General features: G+C 40.9%; 1 protein-coding gene across 4 annotated transcripts in view; it reads right to left on the bottom strand.

The window, feature by feature from the left end:
* The window catches only part of GRM7 (glutamate metabotropic receptor 7), a 715,175-nt gene that overhangs the window by 355,696 nt on the left and 347,031 nt on the right, over window positions 1–12,448 (bottom strand). For 3 of the 4 annotated variants that reach the window (XM_053296402.1, XM_053296398.1, XM_053296400.1), the window contains exon 3: window positions 2,461–2,605. The exons of the other annotated variant lie outside the window; for it this stretch is intronic. In XM_053296402.1, the coding sequence (XP_053152377.1) occupies window positions 2,461–2,605 (145 nt within the window). The remainder of the gene's footprint in view (window positions 1–2,460; window positions 2,606–12,448) is intronic. 4 annotated transcript variants of the gene reach the window in all.

Below are 12,448 nucleotides of genomic sequence, written 5' to 3'. Positions count from 1 at the left end.
GGTCAAACTTTAGAGGCCAAATCCTAAAATTAACAAATGTTGGTGGCCAGTACTGCTTAAGATTTGCTATTGGCTTAGGTTATTCTGTGCAGACAGCATTGTTGCCAAGTTTTGAAAATAAAAAAGATTTGGGGTCCTCTCCCTGACTTCAAATGCCCACTTCCACCATAATTATTTGACCGCTAGTTAAGATAAAATCAGTAAGACTAAGATATATTTTTAGCATTGGTAGACATTTGGGTCACATCAGGGTTGGCTCTAGGCTTGCAGGGCCCCTCAAGAAGTGCCCTTTTGTGTGCGTCCCCAAAGGGGGAAAACGACAGCCCACAGTGGTGGCTGCTATTTTTTAATTGTCATTTTTTTGGTGGGGGGGTGAACCGTTTCCCCCCAACACAGTGCCCCGGGGTGGTTCCATGAGGAGGGTTTGTGAGAGTAAAAATCAAGGCTCAGCCAATGCTCCCTGTATGTACGTGTGTATACACACACACACACACACACACACACACACGGCCAGTCACTTCTCTCTGAGCTTCACAGGTTGAGAGGAGAAGCATAACTCCTTCACAGGAGAAACATAACTATAACTATGCACACCACTCTGGGTTTCCTGAAGGAAGAGCAGGATATAAATGTATAAACAAACAAATAAATAAAAATGTTAAAATGGCAGAAACTGGGTGTCAGCAGTAGATCCTGTTAGGGTCCCAGCAACTGCCTGAGTTTGACTCATGCTGACATGAGATTTGGGTAACACTCCTAAATACGGGGTGAATTCAACACTATTTAGTTGCTTTATATGTTACGATGTTTTCAACCAGAAAAATAAACAATCTATAGTTCTATTGTTTGCTGTTTTAGCAACACATTTTCTCCAAGAAGTGTTTTCAAGACCTGATCTATCAAAAAGCTCAGATTCAGTAAAATCAGTTGATGTAAATTTGCAGAGCTGTTGTGCTCTCAGCGATTTCTGCCTTGATCTTGCACCTCAGGTACTGTAAGACTCAATTTCAGAGGTTTCTAAATCAAAGCAAAGCACATTGCATTGTAGGTCAGCTCCTTTGCAGGTGACTCCCAAAGAAGCTGGTTGCAAAGTGCAAGATAATTAGCTTTTAGAGGAACTGAATTCAGTTAGAAAGTGCAACTAATTAGCTACAAAGGAGCTGTGTTGTGAAGTATAACTTATTCAGCTTGAAAGCAGCTGATCCACGATGCCAATTATACTGACCCATTAATGAATTGTTTTCTTTAGTTCTTGCCATGCTTTTGGTTGTCTTCAAAAGCAGCAAAAGCCCAATGCACCCAAACAGCAGACGATGTGGTCACATGGTTTCAGGATTGTACAACTTCAGATTAATGTGGGTAAAGGATCATGATTGTATGGCTCCCCATTTGTTTCTTGTTTGTTTGTTCTTTTAAAAAACATGCACATAGGAATCTAGATGTGGTAGAAAGGAGGTCCAGCTATTATTTTCCATGATATGCTAATGTTATATGTGGAGGGGATTTTTTTTTTATTGTTTATGGGAAACCATTCAACCATGCAGTCTCCCTTCTCCAACATAATACTGTACAGCCCAGGAACAATTTTACCAACTACTCTGTTGTTCATATGAATAACTAAGCCTGGCCCACATGTGGAGTCGAATGAGGCAGCAATGATGTGAAAGACTATTGAAGGGACAGAATGGACTATCCCATTTCAGTCTACAAGGTACCGGTTATTTTATTTTATTTTGTTAATGCTCACATGCATTAAAAAGGTCCCCATTATATGCTGTGCATGCATAAGCTCCAGGGTTCAGTCTCTGATATCTACAGGTAGGGTGGGGAAAGTCCCTGCCTGTAACCCTGGAAAGCCATTGCCAGTCAGTGTAGACCAGGGTTGCACAACTTTGGCCCTCCAGCTGTTGTTGGACTACAATATTCAACAGCCCTGACTACAACTTTGCATCATCCCAACATCCTTGATTAATGGCCACTATAGTTGAGGATGATGGGTAGTCCAATAATTGGGGGGGGAGGGTCAAGGTTGTGTAGACAACACTGACCTACATGAACCAATGAGCTGACTTACTATATGGCAGCTTTCTGTCTTCCCTGTTAAATTCTTAGTTAAGAACTTTAACATTAAGTTCTTAGCTAGAAGACTCTCTAGTTTTCTTTTGTCCTGATGCAAGGAAACATTTTAAAAAACTCCATCCCCCCATCAGTAATATGAAGTGGTACAGTTCATTCCACTTTATTAGGCTAGCACCTCGTTTTGTTGCATGTGTAGACCAGGCCTGTGAGTCGATGAATACACAATATAGGTGGATGCTGCCCCAAAATGGTCCTTTTCAGTCTCAGCTGTGCATTCCTGGACTATTTAAACAGCACTGCTCTTTATTTTGTAAATTTCTGCTTGACCTAGTCCATAAAGTCATTACATGGAAATAAATTCATTTCTCCAGTCATCCTTACTTTATATCCTCATCGTTGGCAAAGACAATGATAGCCCTGGCTCTGGGAGTATCTAGGAGCTGCTTGATAATTTTATCAAATTCCAAGTTCTTGTCTTTGCGATCCTGTGGGATTCTCAATGACTGGGCAATGCAGAGGCCACCACCTGTTAACAGAAAGAAAGAAAGACAAGATGCTAAAATCTGTAAATTAAAGCAAGGAAGAAAATGGGGAAGGGGGGAAATAGAGGTTAAAGGGAGTGGCAGGAGTGAAAAATGAAGGCTTCATTGGTCTAGTGTAGTATGACAGAAGAGGTGTTGGATTTGGATAGGGGAAACTGGATCCAAATCCCCAGTCTCCAATGATGATTTTTGGGTGTACACATGCAAGTTGTCCTTCACCAAACCTACCACACTATCTGTCCCTCAGCTAACTTAGTCTACTGTTGCAAAAATTACTACATCAAGCATTTTAGTGTGGCTTGTCAACTAAAATGCACAATTTGAATTATCAGAATGAACAAAATCTGAAAGAGAAATTCTACATATCTCACTCCATAATTAGATTCCAATGGGATTTACTGAACTGTATCCAGATTCAGCTCTAAACTGGGCACTTAACAAAATCTGGAAGGTTTGCGAAGCCTTTATAGAAGACTCTAGTCTTTGGCTTGAACCATTGCCAAAGATTACTTTTCTTTGGCTTCCATGTCATGGAATGGGTATTTTTCTTTCACACCCTCACAGTACCTGGAGGATCCAGGTGCACTGAAGGGAGCCTGCTGTGTACAGTGCTAATCAAAGCATTTGCATGAGGTTCCATTCACTAGAAGAATGCTCTGCATTAAGGCAAGCCCCATGACCAGTTCTGGCAGAATTCTCACCCCACAGAAATTCATAGTGGGTTCTGATTGAGTGGAACTCCAGCATCCAGCCAGAATTCCACCTAATGTAGAATTTGTATCGCCCTCTAGAAAACCTCCTACGATTGTGAGAGACTGCAAAATCAGAAACATCATGTTTGCCAATGCATTTAAGAAAGAAAGGGGACAGGGAGATGTCAAAGAGCATTATAGAGTCATAGCTGTAGCTGGTGCATGTACAATTGCACCCCACACTGCACCACATGGAAGCTGCTTTGATTTGCTGTCACCACTGTGAAAGCTGCTTCAAGAAATACAACTGATTTCTGTGGAATAGTGTATTTACTCCTTGCTATCAAATGTTACTTCCCCCCGCCCACCGTATTGAAAGAGATATCAGAGAAAAAACAGCATGTGAATATTGGTGGTATTTTAAAATATCTCATGTCCAGTATCCCTCTAATAGTGATTCCCAGATGTTGTTGACTACAGCTCCCATAATCCCCAAGGAAAAGCCATTGCAGCTGGGGATTCTGGTAGCTGTAGTCAACAACATCTGGGAATCCCTGTTAGAGGAAATACTGCTCATGTCCAGTTCTCACACTGCCTTTTACTCAGAGGGGTTTAATATCCAGTTGAGAGTTGGGGATGTGCACAAACCAACGTTTGAGAACTTTAAGAAAGAGGAGAGCAGATCCTCACCTGCTCTCCACTGCCCCATGCAGCTTCCTGCTGGCGTGGCACATTTCCCTAGAAGCCCCACACAGCATCAGCACATACACTGCATCTGCTGATGCCATATGGGCTTCTAGGGACGCATGCTGCCCCAGCAGGAAGCTGCATGTTCGAACTGCGGTTCGTGCACATCTCCATTGAGTGTTTATTTGAATTAAGATCTCTGGAATAACATCTTTTTAAAAAATCAGGTCCATTTGCCTTCAGGATTCTGCTTGTTAATGACAAATTATTATGAATTCTTAATTATGAATTGCCTCTGGCCTTACTGTTATAAAACAAGGCTTGCTTTCCTGAATACTAAACCAGTAGAATTCTATATATGCTTCATATTTTCTGGATTTCCCAGAATTGTGCAACAATTGTGTATTTTCCCTTCAGAAATATATTCTTTGTTTTGGGAAAAGGTGGCATCTGATAAACCTTCCAACTATTTCCCGTTTCTCTGCTACACTCTGTTAGAACCTGTTTTAAATACCTGTCGTTCCATTGCTATCAGCTAACATTTGGGCAATAACTTCAGGCTTATTAACAGCATAGCAAAGATGTGAGTTATAGCAGTGTCTTCCTGGTGAGCTTTGATCAACAGGAATGGTGTTAAAGCATCACAGTGTTCCATTAAAAGGGTGGTGGTGGGAGATGAAAACCTATTTCCCCAAACAATATTGTGAAAATTGCCTGACTTTATCGTTCCTACTTTCCTGTGTAACTCAAGTCTCTTTGGCAGTCTATCAGAAAGATCCAATTGCTTCTGAATTGCCCTAGTCATTTACATTGCTAGCACTATCTGACCCTGGATGTACTAAACACTACAACATTTAGCCTAAGCTATCCCCAAAGAATATCCTACCAGACAAAACATAACTAAGGTGGGACTTTCTTTCTCCCATGAGCTGTCAGGAAAGGGAGAAAGTTCTAATGAGCATTATCGGGGAATTTGCAAAATGGCAGGAGTTGATATTGCTGAGGGAAGGGGCAAATGCAGGAGGAGGAGAATCATGTGACAACAATCTTGAGAGGCTTCTATCCTAAGTGGCACCCTGTTTACTTGGGGGGGGGGGCGAAGCCCAGCTGATTTCAATAGGCCTCATTTCTGGGTAACTGTGCTTAGGATGGAAGACCATCTGGAAGCAAGTTATAAATATCAATATCCATCCCAGTCCTTAAGACATGAACTAAGAACATAAGAAAAGCAATGATGGATCAGAACAAGGGTCCATTCAAGTCCAGCATTCTGACCCCAAAATTCACAAGCAGGGCACCATGGCAATAATTTCTCAAAAGAGAGGTGGGGTATAAAAGTTTTTAAAAATGTACACAAGTATTCTAGTGTCTGGTCTCAGCCTTAAGAAGAGCCCTGCTGGATCCATCTAGTCCATCATCCTGTTTCTAACCATAGCAACCCAAATGCTTTGGGGAAGTCCATAAACAAGGCATGAAGGCAACAATCCTCATCCGCAGCAACTGGTATTCAGATATACTGTCTCCAACTAGTTCCATAAATCCATGCTTACAGCCAGTGATATCCTTAATGAATTGGTCTAATTCCTGTTTTAAGTTCTCTAAGTTAGTAGCCATCACCATGTCCCACAGCAGTTCCAAAAACTGCTTGTGTGATATTTGATGCTCTGTTTTAATCAGACCTATAAAATGTCAGTTCTATCAACAGGGGTGTGTTGTGTTTATGCTGTTTTAAGCAGTAAAAATATTTTTTCAAATTTCTGGCCTGACACTTTTGGATAAATTTGCATCTTGTTGGAGATGCACTCTGGAGAGGAAATTATGTTGCTATGGCTTGTCTCCTGATTTTTTTAGGTTCAATGGGATATGTAAAAGCCAGATTAGTGATTAGACAATGAATGCACAGTATGGAAAGGCAAACCGATGTAAATCATGTACCAAGAACTGTTATCCTAGGAAATCAAACCACAAATATCAAGTCTGCTAGGTATCTCAGCATGATAACTGCACCAAAATATCATAGAGCGTTATCACTAGCTGGTCTTGATGCATCACATACAGCAGTGCTCGAGGGAAGATATAAGAAAATGCCATATGTTGAGTGCCTTTGCCCCTCTTACACAGAAAGCATCGAGACAACTGCCCATATACTGCTCTGTAGTAATTACTATAGAGATATTCACAATTATTTCCACCTCCTTTTTACAAAAGATTAACTAGGGCAGCTGGATTGATTGATTGATTGATCAATTTCTACACTTTTTCATTAAAATAATCCTAAAGCCATTTACAATATAATTTTTAAAATGCACAATTAAAAACAAATTAAAAGTACAAATATTGTGTGTATGTGTTTTAAAAACCTATATAAAACGGTAACACAAAAAACACTAAGTAGCAATAGTAAAAACTGTACTTTCATATAAAAGCCTGGGTGAAGAGCCATGTCTTTACTTGGGAGAGCATTCCAAAGCCTGGAGGCAATGACTAGGAAGGCCCTGTCCCACGTGCTCGACAGCTGAGCCTCTCTCACTATCAGCACACAAAGCAGAGCCCCTTCTGATGCTCTTGGCAAGTGGGCAGAAACTCTTGGGAGCAGGTGGTCCTTCAACTATCCAGGACCCAGAGTGTTAAGGGCTTTCAAGGTCAAAACCAGTACCCTGAATTGGACCCACAAACAAATTTGTAGCCATCGCAGTTCTTTCAGAATGGGTGTGATATGATCCCAGCAGGCAGCTCCGGATAAAATTCTAGCTGTTGCATTTTGCACTAGCTGCAGTTTCAAGATATTCTTCAAGCACAGCCCTATGCAGGGTATGTTACAGTGTCAGTAATCAGCCATGATGTGACTAAGGCATGGGTAACTGGCCAGATCTGCCTTCTCGAGAAAGGGACACAGCTGGCGCACAAATCAAAGTTGTGCAAAAGTATGACTGGCCACTTCCTCCATCTGAGTATCCAAAAGCAGAGTTGGGTCCAGCAGTACTCCCAAGCTGTACACTTGCTCTTTCAAGGAAGTGCAACCCCATCCAGAGCTAGTCAAATCCCTTCATCCAGACTGGCTCTCCTACTGACCAACAGTACCTCCGTTTTGTATGGAGACGATCACAGCCTCCAGCTCCCAATTCAGAATATCCTCTCCAGGAGAGGAGAGCTGGTCTTGTAGTAGCAACATGACTTGTCCCCATAGCTAAGCAGGGTCTGCCCTGGTTGCATCTGAATGGGAGACTTGATGTGTGAGCACTGCAAGATATTCCCCTCAGGGGATGAAGCTGCTTTGGGAAGAGCAGAAGGTTTCAAGTTCCCTCCCTGGCTTCTCCAAGATAGGGCTCAGAGAGATTTCTGCCTGCAACCTTGGAGAAGCCACTGCTAGTTTGTGAAGACAATACTGAGCTAGATAGACCAATGGTCTGACTCAGTATATGGCAGTTTCCTATGTTCCTATGTTCCACTGCCTCCCTAAGATAAGGTGATAAGGAGAGATAGAGCTGAGTGTCATTTTCATATTGCTGATTAATTTTAATGTGATTATACTTTTACCTGAATAAGGTAAAGTCTGCCGTCAAGCCGATTTCGGCTCCTGGTGCCCACAGAGCCCTGTGGGTTTTTTTTGGTAGAATACAGGAGGGGTTTACCATTGCCTCCACCCACAAAGTATGAGATGATACCTTTCAGCATCTTCCTATATTGCTACTACCCAATATAGTACCAGTGGGGATTCGAACCGGCAAGCTTCTGCTTCTTAGCCAAGCATTTCCCCACTGCGCCACTAAAGGTGAATACAATAATTTAATATCCTTAAATGCTGTTATGTTTTGTACAATGGCAAGCAAAGTGTGCCATAAGATGACCATCTCTTGCCCTCTGCAGTTTTCGAGGGGAGATACAAGAGGGTCCCTCTGAGCAATCGTTTGTGCCCATGTGGCACATGTGAGATTGAGACAATTCCTCATGTTTTGCTTTATTGTCCTTTTTATTAAGTTATTCACTCTACCTGGATTGAGCCTTATTTTAAAAAGTGCCCGGGTCATTCAGACTACTTTTATGTGGCTTCTTTCTTAATGGACTGCCATGTTGAGATTACTGGTAGAATGGCAAGATTTTGTGCAGCGGCTTGCAAAATACGATGTGGACAGATTAGCTTGAATTTTCTTCTTTAACATGATACTCCATTGTTTTAACAACTTTATTCTGTATTTAACTGTTTGTGTGCTGTGTTTTGGTCATGGACTGTAAATAAACTATCTGTCTATCTAGATGGTCAACTTACTTGATTAGCAAGCATTATGTAAGATAGTTTTATTTAAGTATAGGGTGTGGTAGTTGTTGGGTTTGTTATTTTTTTTAACACCTTTGGTAGTTTTTCTTTGTTTAGATTCAATTTTCTGTGGGTTTATTAATTAATTGGTGGTAAATTGTTTTATTTATTCTTCTTGTTGACTCATTCTGACCATGGATTCATTCATTCATTCATTCAAGCAGTAAAAGATGACAAGAAAGAGAACCAGTGGTTGATAAAATGGTGCCAAATAAAATGAGGATGACTTCCATATGAGAGTTAGAAATCATAGCTTAGAAATGTCATCTGAAATCAAATAAAGCAGGGTTTCTTAAACTTTGGCCCCCAGATGTTTTTGGACAGCAACTCCCATGATGAAATTTCCTCCTCACCTGCCAGCATTAAACTTATCCTGATCTGGGCTGAGTAATAGTCTACTCTAATGCTGAGGGAAAGATCCAGGAGCACCACTGACTTTGGACAGCTCTGAGAACCAGGAGATAAAACCTCAGTTAGTGTCAAGAAAGACTGCAGGAGCTGCACATGACAACATTAGTGGAATAGTTGCTCTAGGGGCTTCTTAGAGCAGACTGCTAACTTTTAAGGCTGCTGCCCAAGCAAAATGATTTCGCCCTACTCCGTCCCCAAGGGAAGCTTAAAGTATTCCAGTCAGTTGACATGCATATTAAGAAGAGCAGTTCTAGGAGATGGCACCAGATTAACACATTTTCAGTCTAATTCAGGGCAGAGGACTCAATGATTAAAATAAATGCAGGCCTCCTAGGATGAGGACACTTGGTCTGGAGAAAGATTAGCTGGAGAGTTATGCAGTGCTATGGGGCATAAAAGCAAGCAATAGTTTACTTTTACTGGATGAACAAAACTTTAAGGTCCCCTGAATCTAGATAAGATGGTGGTCAAGTGGATATGAACTTTTACTAAGATTTTTTCATTGGTTAACACTCCTTCTTAGTTCAAGCAGCTTTATGCCTTCACTTTTATTTGTTAAAAAATGAACCAAGGGAAATTTCTATACTGAATTTTTAGGAAAGGGTATCGACAGACACACCTAAGGATCCATGGTTGGAAGCCAAAGAGTATGGAATGGATTGTTCCTGACTGCAGCTTGATCTAGTGGTTATTTATGAGCATGACCCATGAGTCAGGAAGTCTAATTTTCAATACTGAGTTCAGCTCTGAACTCAACTGGTAGCCTTGAAAAGCCTCCTGCCGCTCAGCCTTTCATCTGTATCACTGGGATAATAATACATTACATGGGTGTTGTAAGAGTTATTGAGATAACGTATGTGAAGCTCTTTCCATATTCAGGAAAAATCTAAAAGAATTAATACTACTCATCCATCGTTTATGTTCCTTTTCCTTGCCAGATCAAGAAGTGAATAAGACATCACATGGTTCAATTATGTATTATTGCTTTCTCTTCAGAAAGGTTGGCATGAGTTGGTCAAGACACTGTCATTGTGTCTGGCAACACCATCTGCAAACTGGAATGCGTCTCAAAGGCCCCTGCATCATCACAGGGCCTAGTAAGGGACACTCCCACTTGTCTGTGGAAGTAGGAGAAGAAGGGGGAGTTGCTGTAGAAGAAGGAGGAGTTGCTGTACAAGTCTTTTGGCCAATTGACTTGTGTGATAGTTCTTTTCTTCCATCTTTCCCATCAGCAATGAACTTGCTCCCAAAGATCCTTTCAAGGATGCAAGGGCCTTTGAAGGAAAGCCCACTGGTTGGTGGGAATGAAAAGGAAAAACTGCCACCACCACTGATGTGGTGTAGCAGTGGTGGCAATGACTTTTTCTGTGCTCTGTCCCCATTGGCAAATGGGTGTGTGACAGAGGAGTGGCTCCTTTCCCTTCTATCCTCCAGGGATGGAAAGGAATGAGCTAATGTTTCTGAAGATTCCCCACAATCACCAGTGGGAATGTTGGTAGAAACCATTTTCTGTTCTCCATCATCATCATCTGAAAGGTATGCAGGGGCAAGGGGTAAGGCTATGTTCCAAGACCTTCAGCAACCTTGTTCTACATTGCCCTAGATATTTGCAGTCCTGCCACAATCCTGGGAGACTCTCATGAAACTGGCATAGAGCTGTACTTAATCACCAGTTACTACATTTACTGCTATTTATTTGTTTATATTCTGCCTTTCTACAAAGCATTTATTATTCTTCCAGACTTGACTTTATATTTCCTTGAGACATTGCTCTTGGAAAAAATTCAAAGTAGAGAGCACAGAATTAAAGAGCAAAATCTCTTAAATTGTAAGTGTGACACTTATCTATTCAGAAAGTTAGTTCTCAGAAAATTCAAGTAATACATCACTAATCTGTGTATGAAACATACTGAATGTGTTTTTCATTTTGCCATGATAAATAATGCTTTTAAAAGTGCCCTTTTAGATAACCAGAATTGTCCCAATACAAATCTTCCACCTAAATTCTCACATTTATACCACATAGATTTTGAACATAATGATATCTTAAATCAGAAAGGCCCAAAATAAATGTCTTGAAAACCCAGAATCAGCATTTCTTAAAAGCCTCATGTCTGCAGGATGTTTAGGTGGCTTAGTTTATGAAACTCAACAAGGTCAAAGTCCAAAGCTGCAATGGGTTTAGGCCTTAACAGCTGGCATTGAACAGCTATCCCCTACAGCAAGTGATTCCAAGATGGCTGCTTCAGCATTAGGAGGAAGAAACGAAGTAGCTAAACATGCAACAAGCCACACAACAGCCAAAATTCCAAGAGTTACTTTACTCATGTAAGGTGATAGCACTAGCCTTCTGGACTTCTTCACTCCCCCCACCCCCTGGCCCAACATCTGTTCCTTACCATATACCATTTCTTAAACTATTTCTGAAACTTCCTAATCTCAAACACAGCTTAACATGCGGAATGGGAAATGGTCAGTATGTCTTGCAGCTGTTCTCAACAAATGTCAAGAAGGTCATTATTATTACTTATCCAATACCAGCAGACATAAAAATCTACATGGGAAAATGGAACAGTAAGGAAACAACAGAAGTTTCACATAGGTTAAAAAAAGAACAAAGGTACAATCGACAGGGAAATATTTCTACAGAAGTCTTAATGGAATGCATGAAAGCTGTGTGAATACTGCTGCACTCTTGTACAGCTCTAATTCATTTCAATGTAATTTGTGTAGGAGAACTTCCTGACAAATTGGTCACTAAAAGCTCAAATGCTAAACGAATACATTTTAACAAGAACAACAAAAGTTCAGAAAGGCTAGAAGCTTAAACCAAAAGTTCAGAAAGGCTAGAAGCTTAAACCAAGTATCTGACAACAGAGTAGACTACAGAAAAGTTTAGCTTTGACTGTGAGGATTAAAAACCAACAGAAATTAGGAAAGCAAAATTACTTTAGATTTACAGTTTTGTAACACCTTCTACTCCCATTATTTCCTTCCTCTATGCCATATTTTCCTGAGCCAGTGTCACTTGTTAAGTATACAAGTCAAGTTAAATGTAGCACAAGGACAAATATTATACAACAAAAATCATTCTGTGAGGACCAACATTACCACCAGATCACCACCACTTAGGGTGAGGCAGTGTGGACTTCACTTTCATCCTCGGAATTGAATGGCTTTGATGTTGCAGGACCTCTAACTGACAAAACAACAAATATATAAACAGAGATAAAAAGGCTGGTGACACAGAAGTAAATGAATGGCTGGAATGTGGACACTTAGGTTTCTATGAAAGGAAACAAAATGAGAAATAAGACAAGACCCAAATAAGCTTTTTACTGGAATGAGCTTAAGTTTTCCCATTTTACCTCTCTGTGTCTGCAGGGGTTTTGACGATATTTGGCGGTGGTGTGTGTGGATGATGTGATAGAATGTACAGACATATGAAGCTGCCTTATACCAAAACAGAGCATTGGTCCATCTATAGCTCAGTATTGCCTACACTGACCAGCAGTAATCTCCAAGATTTCAGGCAGGAGTCTCACCCTAGGAAATTCCAGGAACTGAACTGGGACCTTCTGAATGCAACTGCTCCATCACATTCTTTGACATGCATACAACCTGGTTATGGCAAAAGAGGTCAAAGGAAAACCAATGTAGTTTTCCATAGGAAGTCAGCAGTACTGGGTTCTCTCTCTCTTTTCCATGGGGTTCCTGGGTTC

This window comes from Hemicordylus capensis, chromosome 2 (genome assembly GCF_027244095.1).
Source record: "Hemicordylus capensis ecotype Gifberg chromosome 2, rHemCap1.1.pri, whole genome shotgun sequence".
In the NCBI taxonomy this organism is placed as follows: Eukaryota; Metazoa; Chordata; class Lepidosauria; order Squamata; family Cordylidae; genus Hemicordylus; species Hemicordylus capensis.
This window is presented reverse-complemented; position numbering and strand designations above follow the sequence as displayed.